The 21,354-nt window shown below is 40.2% G+C and overlaps 2 protein-coding genes across 2 annotated transcripts in view; both read right to left on the reverse strand.

The window, feature by feature from the left end:
* Positions 1–21,354, reverse strand: part of LOC124447350 (vascular endothelial growth factor receptor 2-like) — a 66,385-nt gene that overhangs the window by 7,797 nt on the left and 37,234 nt on the right. The window lies entirely within an intron of this gene.
* Positions 1,029–20,565, reverse strand: LOC124447353 (platelet-derived growth factor receptor alpha-like). Its single transcript, XM_046998267.1, has 14 exons — positions 20,439–20,565; positions 20,239–20,359; positions 19,875–20,036; positions 5,712–6,002; positions 5,154–5,339; positions 4,720–4,827; positions 4,229–4,428; positions 3,497–3,619; positions 3,235–3,305; positions 3,085–3,125; positions 2,867–2,963; positions 2,686–2,794; positions 2,030–2,319; positions 1,029–1,388 (listed from the first exon to the last, which is right to left on the reverse strand). Exons 1-14 carry the CDS (start codon positions 20,451–20,453, stop codon positions 1,235–1,237), a joined length of 1,968 nt encoding a protein of 655 aa, XP_046854223.1. The 5' UTR covers positions 20,454–20,565; the 3' UTR covers positions 1,029–1,234.

Raw genomic sequence — 21,354 nt, forward strand, 5'->3', positions numbered from 1 at the left:
TTCCATTATGAACAAGAAAATCGACGAGATTGAAGATATTACAGAAGAGGTGTTTCAAAATACAAATTTGGAAGCGAATGATGGAGATCTATGGAAAGTTGTTTTAATTCCTGGATATTTCAATTGCCACACTCGCACATACAAAGGAGGAATAGTCTTGGCAATTTCACATGCTATTGCAAACGCACCAAGTTTGGCTGTTGTCTTACGACAAACACTGGAATACTTACAAAGGAACAGCCCCAAGTCTGGAAGATATTACAAGCGCTCCATTATATCCTAATTCGGCATAACTTTTGTCGCACAAACTTCAACACATAAACAGTTCGTATATTTTATCATCTGACTACATAAATCCAGTGCTATCACACATTCCCACCATTGAAGATAACACCCACAAGCAAGCACCAAAAACAAAAGTCATCATTCGTAAAATCCCCGCCGATTGGACACGACACCTTATTCAAGAATGCCGAAGAAACAAAAGTACCATTACAGGGACCCTCCTTGCTGCCTGTCATTTTTCATTTCAAAACCGTATCAACGTCATTGGATTGCCTTTGACCAGCACGAATTATATAACATGTCTGACGCAAGTCGGTTCAGACCACATACCTAGACTTCCACCTGATTACGTAGCGTGTCATTTCGGTGCATTGACCTACAATCTTCCACTATCAATATCTTACAAGAAGTTTTGGGAACTGGCTCATACGTTGAGCAAAAGCCTGCGAGACGATATGAAACAGGATAAGCATTCAACATTGTCGCGCATCGAAAGTGACAGCAACGGATTCCTGAAAGAGTGTCTAACAGCAGGGAAAACTTACATTAGCAAACCGCCAGAAGTCGTCTCTTACTATATCGTCTCTTATCTCTATGAAAAAAATAGAGAGCAATAGTCATTTTGCGAAAAGCATATTGCTGATAATACATGAACACATGACACATGAATAATATATGAACACATTTGACCGCCATGTTGGTGGTGAAACACAAGAGCATATTATATCAACATAGGAGATAGGTAGAACTGTGGAGATTGGTTCCAATTCCGAGAATATATTTACAATTTAAATGCTTAGCATATTTTGAGTTGATACTTCTTATTTTTGGCGCTCGAAAACACAACACATTAAAAATAATATTACATAAACACGATGGCAAAGTTCTGTTGGTAGCTTTTCTCTTTCTTTGCAATAACGAACTGTTTTTCAAATTTGCATTCCCCAGTTTACACATATGACTTGTGCAAATTAGCATAATACGGATGATGTTCTTTCTCCTCCGACGAGTCGCGGTCTTTTTCTGTAAAGTGTTCATCTATTGTCTTCTCTTTCATAATTATTTTCCCACCATTATGATTATTGGGTGAATTTTCAGGGAAACTAAAAACAAAAAATTACTTCTTCACGTCTATACGGTGAAGTCTCTCTTCGGGCTGTACGTTGTATTATTTCTATGGAGTTTAAATGGGGATATATTCTCTATAGACTATCGGGGGAATTCTCTCTATAAATAAACTGCTTAATAAATTCTCTCTCGATAAGCTACCCTATCAAAATCTCTTTCAACACCCAGTCAACTTTCATTAAAGCGAGCATCAACAATGACTGTCGGCCACTCAACAATGACTGTCGGCCACTCAACAATGACTGTTGGCCACTCAACAATGACTGTTGGCCACTCAACAATGACTGTCGGCCACTCAACACATTTTAATACTCTTAAGCAAAACAAGAGCCTGGTATATTCTGCCTACAAAATGTTGAACGACAAATACTGCCAAAAATTGATATTTATATCAAATTATTTACTGTTTAAACGGTAATTTATGTACTTGAAATGTAAATCATTCATGGAAGAACAAATAGATACAAGAGATCAAACTAATAGAAAGTGATCTATTTTAAAATAAAATTGCTAATTACGTTTTAACTTTTTTCAAAAATCCCCTAGTGTATGCCAAAGTGAAATTGGGACGGCAATTGATATTTTCTAATCACTAACAACTTTTAGACAAACTTACAAATTTACATCTGAATGCTTCGGCATTTCCGGTTTACGATCATTATGCATTTTCTCAATTTCGCTATCCTTTCTTCCTTTATTACCAAATCCTTTGTCAAAACGGAATTTATCCCTCGTCGCATTTTGATCTCTTGGTAAATGCGCAAGACTTTCGTTATCAGCCGGCGATGGAACTGGTGGTAAGGGAGAATTGCATTGAAATGGATCCATTTCTGGAGTCTTCACCTCGGATGGCGATAAATAGTCGTTCATTAGTTCACCTTGTACCTCGAGGTACCCTTGACCTCCCTGTCGAAGAGATGAATGTTGAGCAACAAGAAGCATACAAACAATGGCGTAGACTCTCCAAGATGGGGGAGGGGGAAACAAGTTAGAAAGATAATTTCTTTGTGGACAAGGCCTGAAAATATTTGATGAAATTCAAATGGAAGAGTGGGCATAAAAATTTATGGAGATACCTGCCCCTTCCAGGATCCCTAAGCGATGCCACAACACATACACGCCTATTTCCCGACATTAATAATTTCTATTTTAAGACACGACGCATATCAAGATACAACGTCAATTACACACCTCAGACGAAGTATAAAGCTCAATAATTTCGTTAAGCATTTCAATAAGTTCGAGAAACTAGAGGCAAAGTAAATTACCAACCTCAGATGAAGTATGAAGTTCGATAATTTTGTCGAGGATTTTAACAAGTTCTGAAAATGTAGGCCTACAATCTTTATCCGCATGCCAACATTCCATCATAAGTGTCGATCTGCATGAAATAAAGTAAATCTTAAACTGAGTGAATTAATATCCTACGAAGAATTTTGACATAAATTCTTACATTTCTTCAGGACATGCATGAGGCGGTTCCATTCTATGCCCGCGTGCAAGTAAATCTGCAACCTCAGTTGGAGGAACACCAGGATAAGGTGTGCCACCTGTACATAAACAAAATAGTCATGAAATCATTATTTCAATGATATCAAAAAATAAGAAAAACATTTGAACAGGAAGCAAGCATCAAATCCAAATTAAATATTATAGAAACACAGTAGTTACCTAATGTGAACAATTCCCACAATACAATACCAAATGACCAACTACATACAGAAGAAAAAAAATTAGGCATGAAGGAGTGTGATAATTTGCCGAAAATTAACATAGTCTTCAATGCATGGACTTCATTCACTTCACTATTCTACAACTTACACATCGCTCTTTTCGGTGAAGAGTCTTTGAATAATTGCCTCAATAGCCATCCATTTCACTGGTAGTAATCCCTGCAAAAGTACAGTAGGATCAAAACATCAGGTATGAGAACTGAATAAAGATACATATAAAGATTGTGTTGCTTTTTAATGTTGCTACACAAAAAATGATTACAAAACCATAGTTGTGCAAGTTAATACTGTATCTGTTCAGAAAAAATAAGCAAATCAATATACATTTTTACAAAACAGTATTTACTCACGGTGGAAGTCTTAATATGTTGACTGTCTTCGCCCGCATCACGGGCAAGACCAAAATCGGCGATTTTGATGACGTAGTTATCAGTAACTAAGATATTCCTGGTTGCTAAATCCCTGTGAATACACTAGAAAAGAAAAAGTTCGTAAGTAAATAGTATACAAAACACTTTCAGTTGTTTATCCATAAATTTTAGCGATAAATTTTTACATGGAAAGACTATGAAGGAGAACATGTACTTACTAGTCTTGAAGCAAGAATGAAGCAGAACATTTACTTACTAGTCTCGAAGCAAGAATGAAGGAGAACATTTACTTACTAGTCTCGAAGCAAGAATGAAGGAGAACATATACTTACTAGTCTCGAAGCAAGAATGAAGGAGAACATATACTTACTAGTCTCGAAGCAAGAATGAAGGAGAACATATACTTACTAGTCTCGAAGCAAGAATGAAGGAGAACATATACTTACTAGTCTCGAAGCAAGAATGAAGGAGAACATATACTTACTAGTCTCAAGCAAGAATGAAGGAGAACATATACTTACTAGTCTCGAAGCAAGAATGAAGGAGAACATATACTTACTAGTCTCGAAGCAAGAATGAAGGAGAACATATACTTACTAGTCTCGAAGCAAGAATGAAGGAGAACATATACTTACTAGTCTCGAAGCAAGAATGAAGGAGAACATATACTTACTAGTCTCGAAGCAAGAATGAAGGAGAACATATACTTACTAGTCTCGAAGCAAGAAACTCCATTCCTCTTGCAACTTGATAAGCAGCAATAACAAGGTCCGTCATCGTTAGTTGATTATTTGGATCTTTAGAAACACATTTCCATTCCATTTCATAGATTTCACGGCGATTTCTCAAAAATTGAAGCAGATTTCCATTTGAACAATACTCTATGATCACCCAGAGCTCACTTTTTCGACCTGAAAGATTGAAAATTGGCCATAAAGTGGCTACGCATTGAATCCAAAACTTGAACCTTTCATAACACCAAATACATAAAAAAATCTATAAATTTTAGTGAACCACATTACAAAAATAAATAATATAAAAATACAAAAGACTCCATATTCAAAAATAAAAACATTGTATAAGAAGTTCAGCGCATTCTAATCCTTAGTCAACAACATAAACTTAATCAATGCATATCTTAAATAACTTAATGAATGAACATTCGCTAAGTAAAAGAGTAAAAGACAGTTTTATAGACATACCTTCAGTACATGCACCCAATAAGTTTACGATATTCTTGTGTTCGCCAACATGGATGAGAATTTTTAACTCCGATAACAGATCTTTGTATTCCGTTTCGCCACTGTCCTCTGAAATGAATATTTTCCCAGTTATTTTATTGCACTGCATTAAGAATAACGTAATACCGATTTGCCGTAATAATATTTGAAAGATCAAGCACAGAAAAAACGTGAGTGAAATTTGTAGGATGACGAGAAGAGAAAATTCTATAAAATCCAAAATCTTCACCAGAATTCTCAATATAAATACATGTCATGTCTTCCAGACGTAAACACTAACGCATCATTTTAAATGAGCCAAAATCCCAACTTGCGGCCCGTTGACACGACCAAAATTAATATAACAAGGACGGTTTTCTCAACAATGACTTTCTGCATAGTGAGTGAAAAAATACCTTTAAGAGTTTTTACGGCAACTTTTGCCATTTTGTTGTTGTTCACGGAATGATTTCGTCGAACGGATCCACCAAAACGACGTCTAGTTGATTTTCTTTTAGTGCTACCACGAGGATCAAACGCACCAATTCCCATTGCATCCGCCAAAAATACTTTGCCAAATGCACCGGAGCCAAGTTCTCGAGCTGCAAAAAATTTACAAACAATCTTCAATTTACAGAATGTTGATTATATAGTAAACTTTGTACTAGCACAACTAGCGTTTAAATACAAACGTGATTGTCCTAATAGCACTAATGCGGTCCGAAACAAATAAAAAAATTGCAGACCTTTAGCAAACAAACAACAAAATCTAGATATGTATTGTTTTGCGATAGACACCTCTTTCCAAGACCATTAAAAATTTTTGACCCCTCAACAGTGGCTTTTCACTTGTGTTCCTAAACATTGAAACTCTTTCCTCAGAAATCAAACATCAAGCAGTTGTACCTATTTTCTAAAGGTCCGCGTGCACTCATGCCATATCGATGCACATAGTAGCGATAAAGCACACTTACCGAAATTTAGTCTGTTTCTTGGAAACTCCCATTCCGTATCATAAGGTAACTTGTTGGTTTGCTTCGTGATCGGTGTGTGTGGATCTAACTTTTTGATGTAGTCAGTAAGCGGAGGCATGGTTAGAATGTAAAATCCTCCATAAGCTTTCTTTCGTTTATAAAGAATAACGGCAACAACGACAACAAGGCTGAGAATAATAAAGAAACTAATACCACCAACAACCATGGGAGTTTTGTTAGAATCTGCCTTTAGTGGTGCTTTGTTGTGTGACACATTGACGACGTTGAAAGCTACAGGTGAACATTGCAAAGAGGAACGTAGGTAAGTTATATGCTCAATATTTTAGTTATATTCTGTCGATATTCGGCGTGACAAGACCTGAAAGTGGTTTTTCAATAATGCTTTGCTCAAAGTGTTTATGACAAAAATTTTCAGCACACAGTTTTCTCAATTGACTTTTGGTTTTGCTTAAAGTGTTTATGACAAAAATTTTCAGCACACAGTTTTCTCAATTGACTTTTGGTTTTGCTTAAAGTGTTTATGACAAAAATTTTCAGCACACAGTTTTCTCAACCGAGGCCCACGGCATAAATAGACTCCAACGCCTTCCCAACCTGGGTGCGCATAATGTACAAGTGCCATTTATTTGCCTTTCGTTTGTATGCAAATGTTTTTTACGCTAAAATTTCAGTTTTATTTTCTTTGTAAATCAAACAGGACTGACCTAGTTTTTGACCACTGCTACATTACTGGCAAGTACTGAGGTGCGGCCCACAATGAGTGCAACCTGAAGTTGCGGCTCAGCCCGAAGACGACAATCATACCGGTTGTCTTCCACAACCTGCGGGGCTAGCAGAGACTGAAGGGAAGGTCACCTGCATCTCTAACAACGCTGAGAAATACATCTCGTTCAGTATCGGCCAGCTTTGATTTATCGACAGCGCCCAGTTCATGCTCTCAAGCCTGGATGGCCTGTTGGAAGCCAGCGACCCGCGAGACATGCGCATCACAGCAGACTACTAGCCGAACCTCCAGAGGCGTACCCTCTTGCTCCGGAAGGGGCTCTACCCTTACGAGTACATGGACGGCTGGTCCCGATTCGACGAGGAGGCCCTCCCGCCGAAGGAGGCTTTCTACAGCAAGCTCTCGGGCGAAGGCATTACCGACGGCGACTACGCCCACGGAAAAAGGGTTCGGGATGCCTTTGGCTGCACAAGCCTCGGCGACTACCACGACCTCTTCGGACCAATGTCCTCCTCCTCGCCGACGTCTTCGAAAACTTTCGAAAGCTGTGCCTCGAGCGATACCGGCTAGACCCGGCCCACACCAGCCCGGGCCTAAGCTGGGACGCTCTCCTCAAGCACATAGGGGTTGAGCTCGAGCTGCTCACCGACATCGACATGCATCTCTTTATCGAGAAGGGCCTGCGCGGCGGCATCAGCATGGTCAGCAGGCGCTTCGCCAAGGCCAACAACCCCAAGGTGCCAGACTACGATCCGGGGAAGCCCCAATGCTGGATCCAGTACTACGACGCCAATAACCTGTACGGCTGGGCAATGTCGCAGCCGCTGCCGACAGGCGCGTTCGAGTGGGTTGCCCAAGAGGATGTCAAGGCGGCCCTGAACCAGCTGCGTTTACACGGTACCGGATAAGTTTTAATCCGGATTAAATTTGTGACGGATTCGTTCTGTTTACACGGAACCTGTACATTTATGAGAGAAATAAAAGTTTCGAGTACCGCGCATGTGCAATGATAGCATGAGAGAAAAATGGCTACCGTTGCTAAAAGGAAAAAATCGTCCGAGTCAGAAGAAAAGAATTTTACTTGGTCGGACGAGGAGATGGCTCTTCTTTTTGATGTGATTGCTGCCTATAAGGTAGATAAAGAAAATGAAGGTGTAGACTGGGAGTCTGTTAAATCGAAATACGATGAAATTCGCGAAAGATACCTCGAGCGTTTAATATCCCATAGAAAATTCGGAAGGATTTCCACATGTTAATGATACGATATCAAGCGTTTTTACCAAAAGTCGAATAATAGCTAAAACCAAAAGAATTAAACTTTGTTTTCGAAAAGCAGTTGATTCTGGAAGACGCAGCGGAGGCGGTAGAGTTGTAGCTGTTTTATACGATGAATGTGCTAGTATTTGGTGTGGGAGCCCAGCAGTAGAAGCAATATCGAATGCTCGAGAAAGCATACCAAGCACATCCGAAACTGTCAGTGATTCCGAAGACTCTCTTTCTGGAGTATCAAATAAATCGTGTGTTCAGCTTTCTGATGTAAGCAGTGAAACACTCGACAATTCTGCTCAACAAGTGATTTTAAATACTGATGCAATAAGTAGGGTAAGTGAAGCTAGAAGGAATCTCATCTCAAAAGTACAACAAAAGAAAAATTCAAAGTTAAATAAGAAAATACCTGCTGAGAAACAGATGATAGCCATGGCGAAGGAAGATTTAAGTCTTAAGAACTGGATTGTGGAACAAATGGAAAAAGCTGAACAGAAGCACCAAGAAAACATGACTGCGTTTGCCAAAGGAATTTCATCACTTAATGATACACTAAGTCATGGGTTTGCATTGCTTGCATCACTTCAACAGCAACCAAATCAATTTAACTTTCCAAATTTTCAACAACCATGGAGATACCAACAAGCGGCTATGTCAACTAATAACAATGGCGAGTCTAGCCATAGTAATACCAATGATAATTTTATACCGTTTTCAAAGTCATAGAACCAGGATTTCTATTCTTTTAATAGGTATACTTCAACATACATTTGTTAGTGTTAGGGTTGCCATTGTTTAATCTAATGTAATACATTGCTTAAATATTGCACAAAAACTATTATTATGAATATACTTTTTAGACAAAGTACTTATATAATTTTAAACAGTTTTAAATTGCCTTTTTTTGTCATGTTTTTGTCAATAATTTTATTACTTAAAATGCAACTAATGGATTATTGTATGTACAAGAACAATTAAATCATCTTTGTACAAGTATATTATTATCAGTAAAGTCTGTTCAATAAGGTGTTTGTAGATATAATCTCTAATCAAAATACTGCACAAAAATGTCTCTTACTGCCTTTGCTGAAGCCTCACATCCTTGATTCCGTACACTTGAAGATGCAGGTTGAACTTCTCTGTCATAAGTTATTGCATTATCTACTCTTTCATTAGCTATTATCTCACCATTCATTTCACAATAATTGTGCAATACAAAACAGCTGTAAATAACATTTGGCAAATCAGCAAGGTTTATGTCCATTTCACGCTTCAGACACCCAAATCTACTCTTCAGGCGTCCAAAGGCACATTCAATAATCATTCTGGCTGAACAAAGTCGATACCCAAAAAAATTGTTCCTGTGCAGTCTTGCCCCCACCAGGAAATTCCTTCATCAAATAAGGGAGTAAAGGATATGCCGGATCTCCAAGAATGCAAATTCCAACAGGTTCAGTGCCTGGCAATAGGACTCTTGGCAAACTGGGAATTGAACCTTCTTTTAACATCTCATTTACTTTTGAGTTACAAAATATCCTTGAATCATGCACACTCCCCGGCCATTTGACCACAACATCTAGAAAACAATACTTGTAGTCTGCAATAGCTTGCACATTCAGTGAATATCTATGCTTCCTATTGATGAAATCACTTGCATTGTTGGCTGGTTGTTTAATAAAGATATGAGTGCCATCTACAGCACCAATACATTGTGGAAAGCCATGTTTTTCATAAAAATTTGAGACAGCTTCAAATACATCATGTTCTTTTTGAGGTAATCTGATGTACTCAGGACCTAATACGGTGGAAATTACAAAACATACTCTTCTAATAGCCAATGATACAGTTGATCTGGAAACGCCAAATGCATTTGCAACTTTTCGTAATCTTCCTTCATCAGCAAGATAGTATAAAGTCATAGCAACTTGCTTCTCAACAGATGTAGGAACACGCATATTCGTGACTTTCTTTTGAAGTGGGATTCTGACTTTGTTGCACAGTTTCATGAAATTGTCTTGTGACATCCTAAAGTTCTCTCTCCATTCATGACCTACTACAGCACCGGATAAGAAATTTTCCCACCACAGAGATGTTCTCCCAGGCCTCACCCAACATCCTTTTGCCTTTCTTTTACTTTTTATTTTCTTCCCTCTAACGATCGACGACTGTGTCAGCAATGTAGCATACCTTAAAAAGAGAATTGAAAATAAATGAAGCAAACTTTTGAGTGAATAAGCCAGTAAGTTTTGTCATAATATGTGTGGATTACAATACTGCGTTATTTATTTTCTGCCGTAAATCCAAAACTTATGCTGTATTTCAGATGCAAAGAACGACATATCTCCGTTTGTCATCAAGCGTTTACCTTTGTCTTTGCCTTCGATAATTTACCAAATTTACCAACGCCAGTTCATAAACAACGTTCAACGTCGCCACAGCACCAAAAATAAATGCAAAAATGCTCATCAGAATCTGTCTCATGTTGGAAAATGCAGTATTAAACAAATATTGACTGAGCACTGACTCACTGTTTTGTCGAATACCAGTGAAAACGGTTAAAAACTTACCTGGTTAAACCGTTTACACGGTAACTGATATAGAATGGAACAGTACCGGCACAGAATTGTACCTCGATTTTTCAGGTACAAAATTGGACCGCTTAGCCGACACAAAACTTGCACGGATCAGAGCGGATCCGTGTAAACGCAGGGCCTATCCGTCACAAATTTAATCCGGATTAAAACTTATCCGGTATCGTGTAAACGCAGCCTTACATTCTCGAAGTCGATCTGGAGTACCCAGAAGACCTGCATGACGAGCACAATGCATATCCGTTAGCGCCAGAGCGCCTGAAGGTCGACAACGCGTGGATGTCGGATTACCAGCAAAATCTCCTCAAACAGATGTATGGGGGTGCGTCTCACGAGGTCGAAAAGCTGGTCCCCAATCTGCGCGACAAGACCCGATACGTCCTGCACTATCGGAATCTGCAGCTTTATCTGCAGCTTGGCATGCTCCTGAAAAAGATCCACAGGGGCACTCCGCTTCGATCAAAGCCCATGGATGGAGCCCTACATCCGGAAAAACACCGAACTCCGGAAGACTCCGCAACTTATCGCCAAGCCGACATTCAATCGGCATCTCATCTTTCGCGATGCGGGAGACCTCGCAGCCCGTTCACATGAATAAAAGCAGTCTGCTGCTCAACCGGCCGGTCTTCGTGGGCATGAGCGTTCTCGACCTCTCGAAGCATCTGATGTACGACTGGTACTTCAACCATCTCAAGGTGCAGTACGGGTCGTCAGCAGAGCTCCTCTACACCGACACCGACAGCCTTGTGCTGGAGATCCAGACTGAGGACATGTACGCCGACATGAGACGCAACGCCGGTCAGTACGACACCAGCAACTACCCCAAAGACCATCCGCTGTTCAGCACAGCCAACAAGAAGGTGCTGGGGAAAATGAAGGACGAGTGCGCTGGGGCGCCTATCGCTGAGTTTGTGGGGCTCAGGCCCAAGATGTACTCTATCCTGAAAGCCGATGGTTAGGAGGAGCGCAAAGCCAAAGGTGTTAAAAAGGCCGTCGTGAAAAAGCATATCAGTCATGCTGTTACATGATAGCAACTACTATCATGTAATATCATTTTTATATCATATTATAATTTCATATATAATTAATTAGAACGTTATCTAGAAGCTTGATGGAATGCGCTAGAAGCTTGCTTACATGCGTAAACACTTTAGAACCGCAACCGCATTTGTTGTTATTGTGGTTAACTGTATCTTGCTGTAACATACTGTATTGCGTATGGGATGTAGGTCACAAAACCACAATACTTCCCATTAGATATTATATATATATATATCAGTAGTTTAGACCACTGAGTACAACCTACGAGGACAACCTACGAGCACAAGCTACGAGGAGAAACTTAGGAGGCATAGCCTACCGAAGTAGGTTGACAAGCTACAATCTACCAGACAACTATCTTGGCTTCTGTGCCATAACTATCTTTTGGCTTCTGTGCCTTTAATCTATTTGGAAAACTATTGTGAGTCATTGTTGGACTCACGAACGCTCAAGAATAAAGACTCGCGGTTGTACTCAGACAGAGGAGATAAGTTTTACTCATACTTATTTATATTATTATTAAGACACTTATCTACTTTAATATTTACGCTTTATTAATAAATTGTTTGAGAAATATAACTGGTTCACACTATCTTTGTTGCGTGTGGAAATAGAACCAAAATTAATAGTTATTCTTTCGGGACCACGCACGTAACACATGCGCAGTACAAAGAGGCGCTCTTCAAAGCAAAGCGCTTCCGCCACGGTATGGATATGCTGCGCAGTCGCGGGCATCAGATCTTCGGCGAGCATGTCAACAAGACATCGTTGAGCCCACAGGACACGAAGCGTTGGATCGCGGCCGATGGGATCTCTACCCTAGCATACGGGCATAGGAAAGCTGGTGCGCAGGTGAAGAAATAAATGCGTAATTATGATGTGATAATTACAGTAGAAGAGCTGCTCCACGGCTAAGCGCAAGATAGTACCTCGTAGTGAAAGCTTTCATAAAAGCGTGACAGGACCCCATTGACTAAGCCGGACGGTGTTTCGGTCTCAAAGGGCACCACTTGGAGCTCCTCGCGCACAAACGTGCGCTTGGGCCCATCGCTCAAATAATACAACACGGGCTTCCCACCCTCAACCACAGCCCGCTCGACCTGGTGGGAGGTCACACTCCAGATAGGATCGGTCGCCCTACGCCGTTCGCCAGCCTCGAGTTTCCCAGGCGCATACAAATACCGCACCATAACATCCGATGGCAAGCCCTGCTTTTTGAAACCAACTGGACGAAGCGCCGGCGCAACGGGTTTGGCCTTAACGCTCTTCTTCCGAATCGCAAGGGAGGGCTTTTCACCCGTCAAACGAGTAGTTTCATTATTGAGCGCTTTAAGCACCTCAGGTAATCTTGATACCCATTCTTTGTTTCGAGTTTCGGGCTCAGCCAGCTCGCGATGATACTGGTAACCGAACAATCGCTCCAACAAACTTCGGTTAAATCTTTCTACGATCCCCTGATCTCTATGAACCCCGACCTTACCCCGTCGAATCGTGACACCATTTTTATCACACGCTTTTTGCACAGCCCCGCTGAACTCCGAGCCAGGGTCAACTTGTAAAACTTTAGGCCATCAAAGAGGCCCACGGGCATAAATAGACTCTAACGCCTTCCCAACCTGGGTCGCTGTCTTGTCTGTGATTGCCCGGGCCACCTTATACCGACTTGCTACGTAGACGACCGTCAATGCGTATTTGAATGTGCGTCTTTCAACTCGATCGTGAGGCAGATACAAGAGATCGGCCTGGTGGACCTCATTCGGGGTGCTGATGTCAAACTTAGGTCGGGGGATAGCACTTCGCGCGGGTTCGGGTAAGTAGATCTGCCAGATGGCCTGTTTTGTTAGCCATTCATGAGCCACATCCTCGCCGACGCCAGCCTCTTTAGACAGCTTTGGGATAGCAACACGGCCGCGCCAGTACCCTGCAGGACTGTAGTAGCCAACGTTTCCGTCCGTAGAAACGCGACCATGCCTTGTCGGGACGACGGCTTTGACACTACGTGTCGTAGGCGACTTCGTAGCTTCAAAATCGTCAGGATCACCACCAGTGGTCAGAGGCACTAGGTCGAGCAACTTCTGATCATTAGTTAGAGTGTCTTTGCCGAACATCCCCCTTAATCTTTTTAAAAGTCCCTCTACAGAACCCTCTTCTATAAACAGCCGCCCTGCCAGGACAGCATGGCGCCCGCAGAAAGCCGTTGCTCGACTTTGCACAGCAAACGTATTCGTAATCATGACCCTCTCGGTAAAGGCCTCCAGAAAATATCTGTGCAGCTGAGCATAGATTTTCAGCGAGCGCACGTCCAAAGCTATCGAAGACAAGCACATGCGTTCCAGTACAACAAACAGTTAGGCAGTGGTGCCCCCCTTTAACCGGATCATGGAGAGGGTAGATGTTGTCCGTGTTGCTGATGCAAAACTGCCCATCGTGGAGATGTGGTAGGCTGTCGTAGCTACAGACCCCAACGTACCGTCCTCGGGCTCGCTCAGCCTTCAGGAGGCGTTCGATGTCAACGCTCAAGAGCGGGTAAGCCATCTTCCATTCCTTATACCATAATTATGCCAGCATAATTATATGCTATCATAATTATATGTTAGCATAGTTACAAGAAGCAGAGTTGGAGTCTAAAAATCACAAGGGTGCTGCTTGCCATCGTTAATCAATTCTCGGTGATGCGCCTGTAAATATTCTCGAGGTGTTGGAGCGCTTCTACAGTAAGTGGGCAGCGACCGCAATGAGCAATGCCGCCTTTTGCCCGCACCGCGCACCATAGGTTTTTTTTCCCATGTCGACAAACACTTCCCGAGACATTGCTCTCTCCATCCCTCCAGCGGGACATCGGCAATATCGCCAAACTCCAGAAGTGGAAAACCTCTCATTCGCAGATCTTGACCCCTGAGATCGTGACCAGCTGCTGCAGCAACACCTTGGCAGGCAACCCAAAGCTCCTCCGGAAGACCCATCATTAGCTTGATACGTTGTTCATATCATCTTTTGGCACATTAAATCTCTGATTAAAATTAATCGATATAAACGGTTCTCAGATCCAGAAAGATCGGATACCCTTTGGAAATGTACTCTTTAGTGTTGAATTTCAACCAAAAGGACACCTCATTAACTTGTTGGTAGGGGCGTAGACGCCGCAAGTCGGGTTTAGCAAACACATAATTGTTAATACCGTCGAGTGTCTGCACGAGAAAGGTCTTGAGGACTCGGCTGTCAGAGTTGTCCTCATACTCCACAGCGGGGTAGATCAGATCCGTGTAAAGGAGGACTGCCCGCCGACCCGCCCTCAGGTCTACTGCATAAGGAAGGATTTTCACGATTCCGAAAGAGCCACCTGCGGCATCCCACGATTTACCTGCCGCAATCACGCCTAAACCGAGGATGAGGGATGGGCTATCTTTTTTCATCTTCAAGGTCTTACCAGCCGGCACCCTGACCTGAACTCGGCTCTGAGCCCGCACGTAGCTGAAGACTATACCGTCATGACCGGCGTTGGCAAGAGTCTGCTTTATAACTTTGATGAGGTGCCCGACCTCTGTGTATGTCCCCGTTAGGATGCTGAGCGCGGTCTCGCTGTCACCAATAACAACGTACAGCTTGTTGCTTTTAGGCCCGACATTTAGATAATGGAGCTCAAACTGGGCACTTTCGACGAAAATCGGCTTTCCAGCAGTGTTCAGGTCCTTAACCCGCATCATAAAGTTGGCTCGAGGAGGCCGCGGCTGACCGCCGGCGAGTTATTCACTCCGGATAGGACTACGCTTGTTGCTGCTTCCATGTTTAAACATGACCAAACAACCCCCTTCCATCCAATTGGAGGTACAAGCCACTGACGCATTTACCGAAGGTGAACCATGGCGACGACTCTTGACACATCCCAAATCCACGAGCCCTTCCGCGGTCTGTTGTCACCTGTGATGGTAGTCCAGGATGCCATCGAGGAGAGAACCGAAAATAAGGTGTCCTTGCTTGAGGGGCGAGCTAGGGTCACTCTCTATCTGGACAATCCAAGTCTCTCGACTGGGATAGACATCAGCTCGGCAAACAACTTTATGGCACTTTCGGAATCGGATTTCATGGTCAAGATGCGGTACGCGGTAAAAGACAATCGCAACCACCCAAACACGGGCAATTATCCCAATTGGATCACTCCCAAGAGCTCAGCCTTTAGTTGGGTAAAAAACATCCGTGTGGAGCTCAACGGACAAGAGGTCACGCAGAGTGGAGTCGTGGCTGATATGCAGCCGGTTCAGCACATCCTGAGTCTTATGGAGAGCTCGATCGGGAAGTTGCAATAATCGGATAGTGACTTATTCTGCTTAAAGAAGCTGGATCCCAAGAAGGCTTTGAAAGCTATCCCCTTGCAGACCTACTTCTATGGAGTGGACCGTCGCAATGGCAATGCCTTTGCAACAAACACAGCAGGCGGAGCCGATCCTGACTTTAATCCCGATAATACCCTTAAAATGGCACCTGGTGTCACAGATAACGCAAAAGCGCGGGGCAATCTCACAATCGATTATCAGTTCACGGCAGTGGCGGACAGTCCTATTGCGCTCCCCTCCGACGCCACCACGTCAATCAAAGTGAACCTTCTGTGCCTCGATCAGTATATGTACACGACGTCGAAAGAGAAAGGAATCAGCTGTAGTGTCGTCTGATTTATACAGTAATTACATATGCTAGCATAATTACATTTGACGTGTAGAGTTTTGTTGTCATAGTGTAATTATGCTAGCATAATTACAAGAAGCAACATGGAAGGTGGTGATCTAAAAACGAGCAACCACCGTTATCGCAGGGGTCACCTCGCGACGACAAACCGCCAATATGGCAGGTTTCTTCCCCTCCTACGCATGTTAGGACCAGGAAACGGTGTGTCGCCGTTGGAGATGCAAAAAGCGATGAGCGACCCGATCAAGTCACAAATGCTCATGCAGCGTGGAGGCTTTCCTTGGGCGTTGGTGGGGTTGAGCCTGCTCCCCATGCTGATGGGAAAGGGGACGGGAGACCGGACCGCCAACCAAATGAAGACGCACCCGCCTGAACGGCAAACTGCAATCATGATCCGCGGGGGATTGGCTTTCCCCCCAAGGCTATTAAGAGCCACCATCAGGATAGCCCCTTACACGAAGAATGCTGCTATCCCCTTCGCCCTCGGTGCCCTCAGCTCGCTTGGGGACAATGTCGTTGACAGTATTTTCGGCGCAGGTATTCTTAACGGCAACATGTCTCACCCCTCCGACGGTTACCGCGTGGAATATGTGCCATCCCGCGAGCAGACGACGGGCGGTGCTGCAAAAAGATCGAGGGCTGGAAAGACTTGCAAGACGAAGTTCGAAGAGCACGCGCAACGTCAAGGACGACAACAAGACGGAAGACGGGGGCGTCGAAGCGCCTAGCGCCTAGATTCTAGTTTGATTCTATATCATTTAAACTTTAAATGATAAAAGCATCAAACTTATAAATACACAAATTATTTTACGTTTTTAATCAATCAGCAATTCTTGTTTGTATTTTGGCAACGTTTGCTGAAAGTTCAGCAAAAAAATCAAAATTGTGTAAAAAAATTTCCAGTCTCAGAAGTCGTCGACACACAAAAATCTTTAATGTTCACTAAATTTATGAAGAATTTCACTAAACAACTTAATGACAAAAATTTCTTCCAGCAAGAGTGAAGATCGTTCTATATACTTAATATATTTGTAAAACCCACGGTAACTTTACTATTAAAAATATGTCGAATTGTAGATTATGAATGTTAAAATTGCTTTTTTTAAATGTTATGTGGACTGTCTTGGTAACTTTTCCAAGTATTTTGAAGAAAAGATTATATATAACTCTACTTTATATACTTTTTTAACCTAAATACAAATTTTACTATATGCAATTTAAATGCGATATTTGGGGGTATATTCTGAACTAGCAATTTGTTAAAATATTTCGTATGCGTGTTATATATAAATAACAACGAAACAAATAAACGCTAATATTTATGATGTTCAATGATTGAAAAATCATATGTAAATAGTTTCAAACTACTGCTCCATAAAATTGTTAAAGAAAATCAACAACATGCACTGTCTTTATTTCTATCGTACCAGAATGCAGCGTTGAAAGACGTGCTAGAAATATGGATTTTTACTTTATAGGCATATGAAATATCAGTGCATTATCAACTTTAGCCATGCAAACAAGGTATATCTACAAATTTTTACGGATTATTCCTATATTATTAATAGAAAAACAAAGAAACAGCTAAATTATATACAGCAAATCGTACCTCTTCCAGGATCACCTAAATATGAACTATCAAAATATCTATGTAACATTCTTTATTCTCTAGTCAAAAGTTCGCCTCACACCATCAAAAACGCCACCATCTTCCTCGTCAACATTGACACCGTTAAACTACAACCAGACACAGACACAGTTATGATATCTTACGACGTGACATTACTCTTCACATCCATACTAGTAGACACAGCCAAAGTATTAAAAACGAACTATTTACAAACGACAAATCTTGGCAAGCCACGACACAACTTGACAAAAATGACATCTTAGACTTACTCAGTCTTTGCCTCTTCACTCAATTCTCCTTACAGAACTCATACCATAGACAAATTTCAGGCACACAAATTGTGTCACCACTATCCACCTTCACCGCAGAAATTATAATGCAACAACTCGAATCACAATCGGTCACCAACAACACAGACATCAGTCTGAGGAAAAGATATGTCGACGACATCTTTGCCATTGTCAAGAAAGACAAAACTGAACAAATCCTACAAACCTTAAACAATACAATAATAAACATAACCTTTACTAAAGATGAAGACATGAAAAACAACTTACTTTTCTCTGTATCCCACTGACTAGAACAGCACACTAAACACACATATTGTGCCGCAAAACGAGCCACACAGACCTAATATTTGATTTCAACATCAATCACCCAACACAACACAAAATATGCTGCATACGAACAACTTTTCATCAGAATCAACACTTATTGTAACATCGAAAAGGCTAAGAAAACAGAACGCAATTACTTATACTCCACATTTATAAAAAACAATTACCATAGAAAATTCATAAACAAAATTATAAACAAAACACAAAACAAAACCCAAACCAACAAAAGTAACGAATAACCCGATGAAACAGTAAAAACAATCACATCCATGCATACATAAACGGAGCATCAAAACAGACTGCATGACTTCTTCAACCATTCAATATAAACGTCGCAAACAAACCAACACAAAAGACAAATCATATTTTGGCAAACATAAAGACAAAACAACAACAATTCATGATACAACGGACGCAATCTACATGATGCCATTTAAAGATTGCTCAAAACAATACATGTAGGACAAAAATCGAAGAAAATCGAAACAAGACTCACAGAACACAAAAACGCCATAAAACGACGAAATCCAAACTCATTAACGACAGAACACACGTTTGCAAATAACGACGCATAGGATTGGACAGAAATTAAAGTTCTCGGCCGCGCACATACCAAAACACGCACGCAAATTTAAAGACGCTTGGTACAGTAAAGACAACGACACAATGAACAAACATATTGACATACCTATCGTATATATTCACAGCTAAAGAAAAACGATAAAAAATCTACTAACGACACTGAAACCACAGCAACTCACGGTAATAATATATATTATCACAATCCTATTCACAATACACCCAAACCCACAACAACATATTTCACGTCATTCAATCACCTAAATCCACCATTAATAAAATAACTTATCCGGATAAACTTTTATCTTTCTAAAGTACATATATATAAGTTTAAAGAATGGTAATCCAGACATGCTTTATTGTAGTGCATGCCGTTATGTAATCTAGTACCTAATAACCAATTGCATATACAGTAAATAATAAATTATCTGTCAGTTTCCTGAACATCGCCCTATGGCGTGAAACACCAAGTAGTGACAGCAAAAACTTATCAATATATTAACTATACAATACATTGATTTTTTAATACTGAATTGTAAGTAGCAATGCTGAAAATTACCATATATACATTGTTGTTCAATTGTACATGGTTTCAGTTTATCTTTGTTGTTTTAGTATTTTGTCAAAGTGTTTCCTTCATGTGGTTATGTATAGATAATCAAGGTTAAAATCAACGCAAATACTCCCGATGTTCAAAATTACAAAATCATGAATAAATATTTTTAAAATGCTGCTTCATGAAATTGATAAAGAAAATCAACAAGTAGTGTCTTTATTTCTATCGTAACAGAATGGAGCGTTGAAAGACGTGCAAGAAATACGGATTTTTACGAAATAACATACGACATATAAGTATATTATCAAATCTAGTTCTGCAAACAAGGTATGTACAAGTTTTTACGTTGGGGATTATTCTATTTAGTAGAAAAAATAAGGAAAACATAAAAACAAAAATATGTTTATAATACATTGATTTTTCAAAACAGAAATTTTACTAATAATAATAAAAATTACCTTTTATACATTCTCGTTCACTCACTGCACCAACATTGATGGTACCTTTACCATCATTACATGGAAGACAACGAATTTGTTTTGGATATGGTTGATATGTATAGATGGGACATTTTTCACATTTGTTACTTTTAAAGGAAAAGAATGAACCAATTGAACAATCTATAAAGACGATTAATGAAAATAAAACGTTGACTGACAATTAAAATTCTACAGTTGATTTATTTATTGTATACAATGTTTCCTGTCTCATTGTGTAAGTTAACTATGAATCAAATGAAAAATTTAGAAAATTTCCAAGAACATAAGAACAACAAAAGTGATCAAGCAAAACACTTCACATTCCAAGAAAACAAATACTTACCAAAAGCATTGTTAGGAATGGCCACCTTTGGTATTGTGTTGCAGCTTCCTGGAGCAAAAGCAAGATTGTCGAGAGCTACAATTTTTCTTTTGTATCTACGCACGACAGCTTCAACGATTAACTATGAAGAAAAAGTAAGGGGCTTGGACAAATTGCCGAAGTTTAATTTTAAGTTGTATAAATATGTGTAAGTTGCCTACCCTAGATAGACCCATTGTAAAATTAACTGTGACTTGGCCTTTTTTCCACTTAGTTCCTTGATCACCACTTAATGACCACAGTAAAAGATTGTATCCATTGTGAAAATATTCTTGGTAGATATTCAATGTATTATAATAACTGGTATGCAAGTAATACGAAAATGAAAAACACACGAGAGAGTCGTTGCGATAGTTTCCAACCAACCAAGCTTTGCCTGAAATATATGATTCCAAACGAAGATATCGTCCTACAACACATGAAGAAATGTAAGATATATGTAGACTATATATATAAAGAGTAAAAATATCGTCCTACAACACATGAAAAATTGTAAGATATATGCGGACTTTATATATAAAGAAATATAAAATTATCGTGGTTTAACAAATTCAATAAACAAAATTTTTTAAAAAACCATAATAGCTATAAAATTATCATCTATTTTTGTGTCTTTTAGCTGAATGAAACTACATCTGATTTTAATTTTAAGTAAGTATCTATTTTAGATCCAGCAATATATTTATGACGTTAGATTTTATTAAGAAGTAACTTACTGTTTGACGTTTAAAATCCGAGTTGTCATTTAAAGACAAATCCTAAGTACTCTTCATCATTTTTCTTTTTTTAATTCAAGCAGTTGCACATACAACACTTATTCACTATAAACGCTGCCATCTTACCAATACTGAAGCCTGTAGCATCATAGCGTGGTAGGTCATAAAATTCATAAAATGATGAGTATGATGTAAGAAGTTTCCAGTCATAGTCATCGTCACCTTCTACGTTGTGCCATGGACATAAAGTAGTTCCCAGTCCCTTTTGAAAATCACATCTTTTGACTGAACGAAGAAGAAATCGAAAGTTAAACAGCCATATTAGTTGTTATATAATATAGGAAAAATCTGAAATGCATTT

The sequence above is a fragment of the Xenia sp. Carnegie-2017 genome, unplaced genomic scaffold (genome assembly GCF_021976095.1).
Source record: "Xenia sp. Carnegie-2017 unplaced genomic scaffold, XeniaSp_v1 HiC_scaffold_22, whole genome shotgun sequence".
NCBI classification, from domain to species: Eukaryota; Metazoa; Cnidaria; class Anthozoa; order Malacalcyonacea; family Xeniidae; genus Xenia; species Xenia sp. Carnegie-2017.

Coding starts and splice junctions, on each gene's coding strand:
- LOC124447353 (XM_046998267.1), bottom strand. Junction 20,037..20,238: donor CATTCCTAACAATGCTTTTG/GTAAGTATTTGT, acceptor TCGTCTTTATAG/ATTGTTCAATTGGTTCATTC. Junction 2,320..2,685: donor AACTTCATACTTCATCTGAG/GTTGGTAATTTA, acceptor TCTCTTCGACAG/GGAGGTCAAGGGTACCTCGA.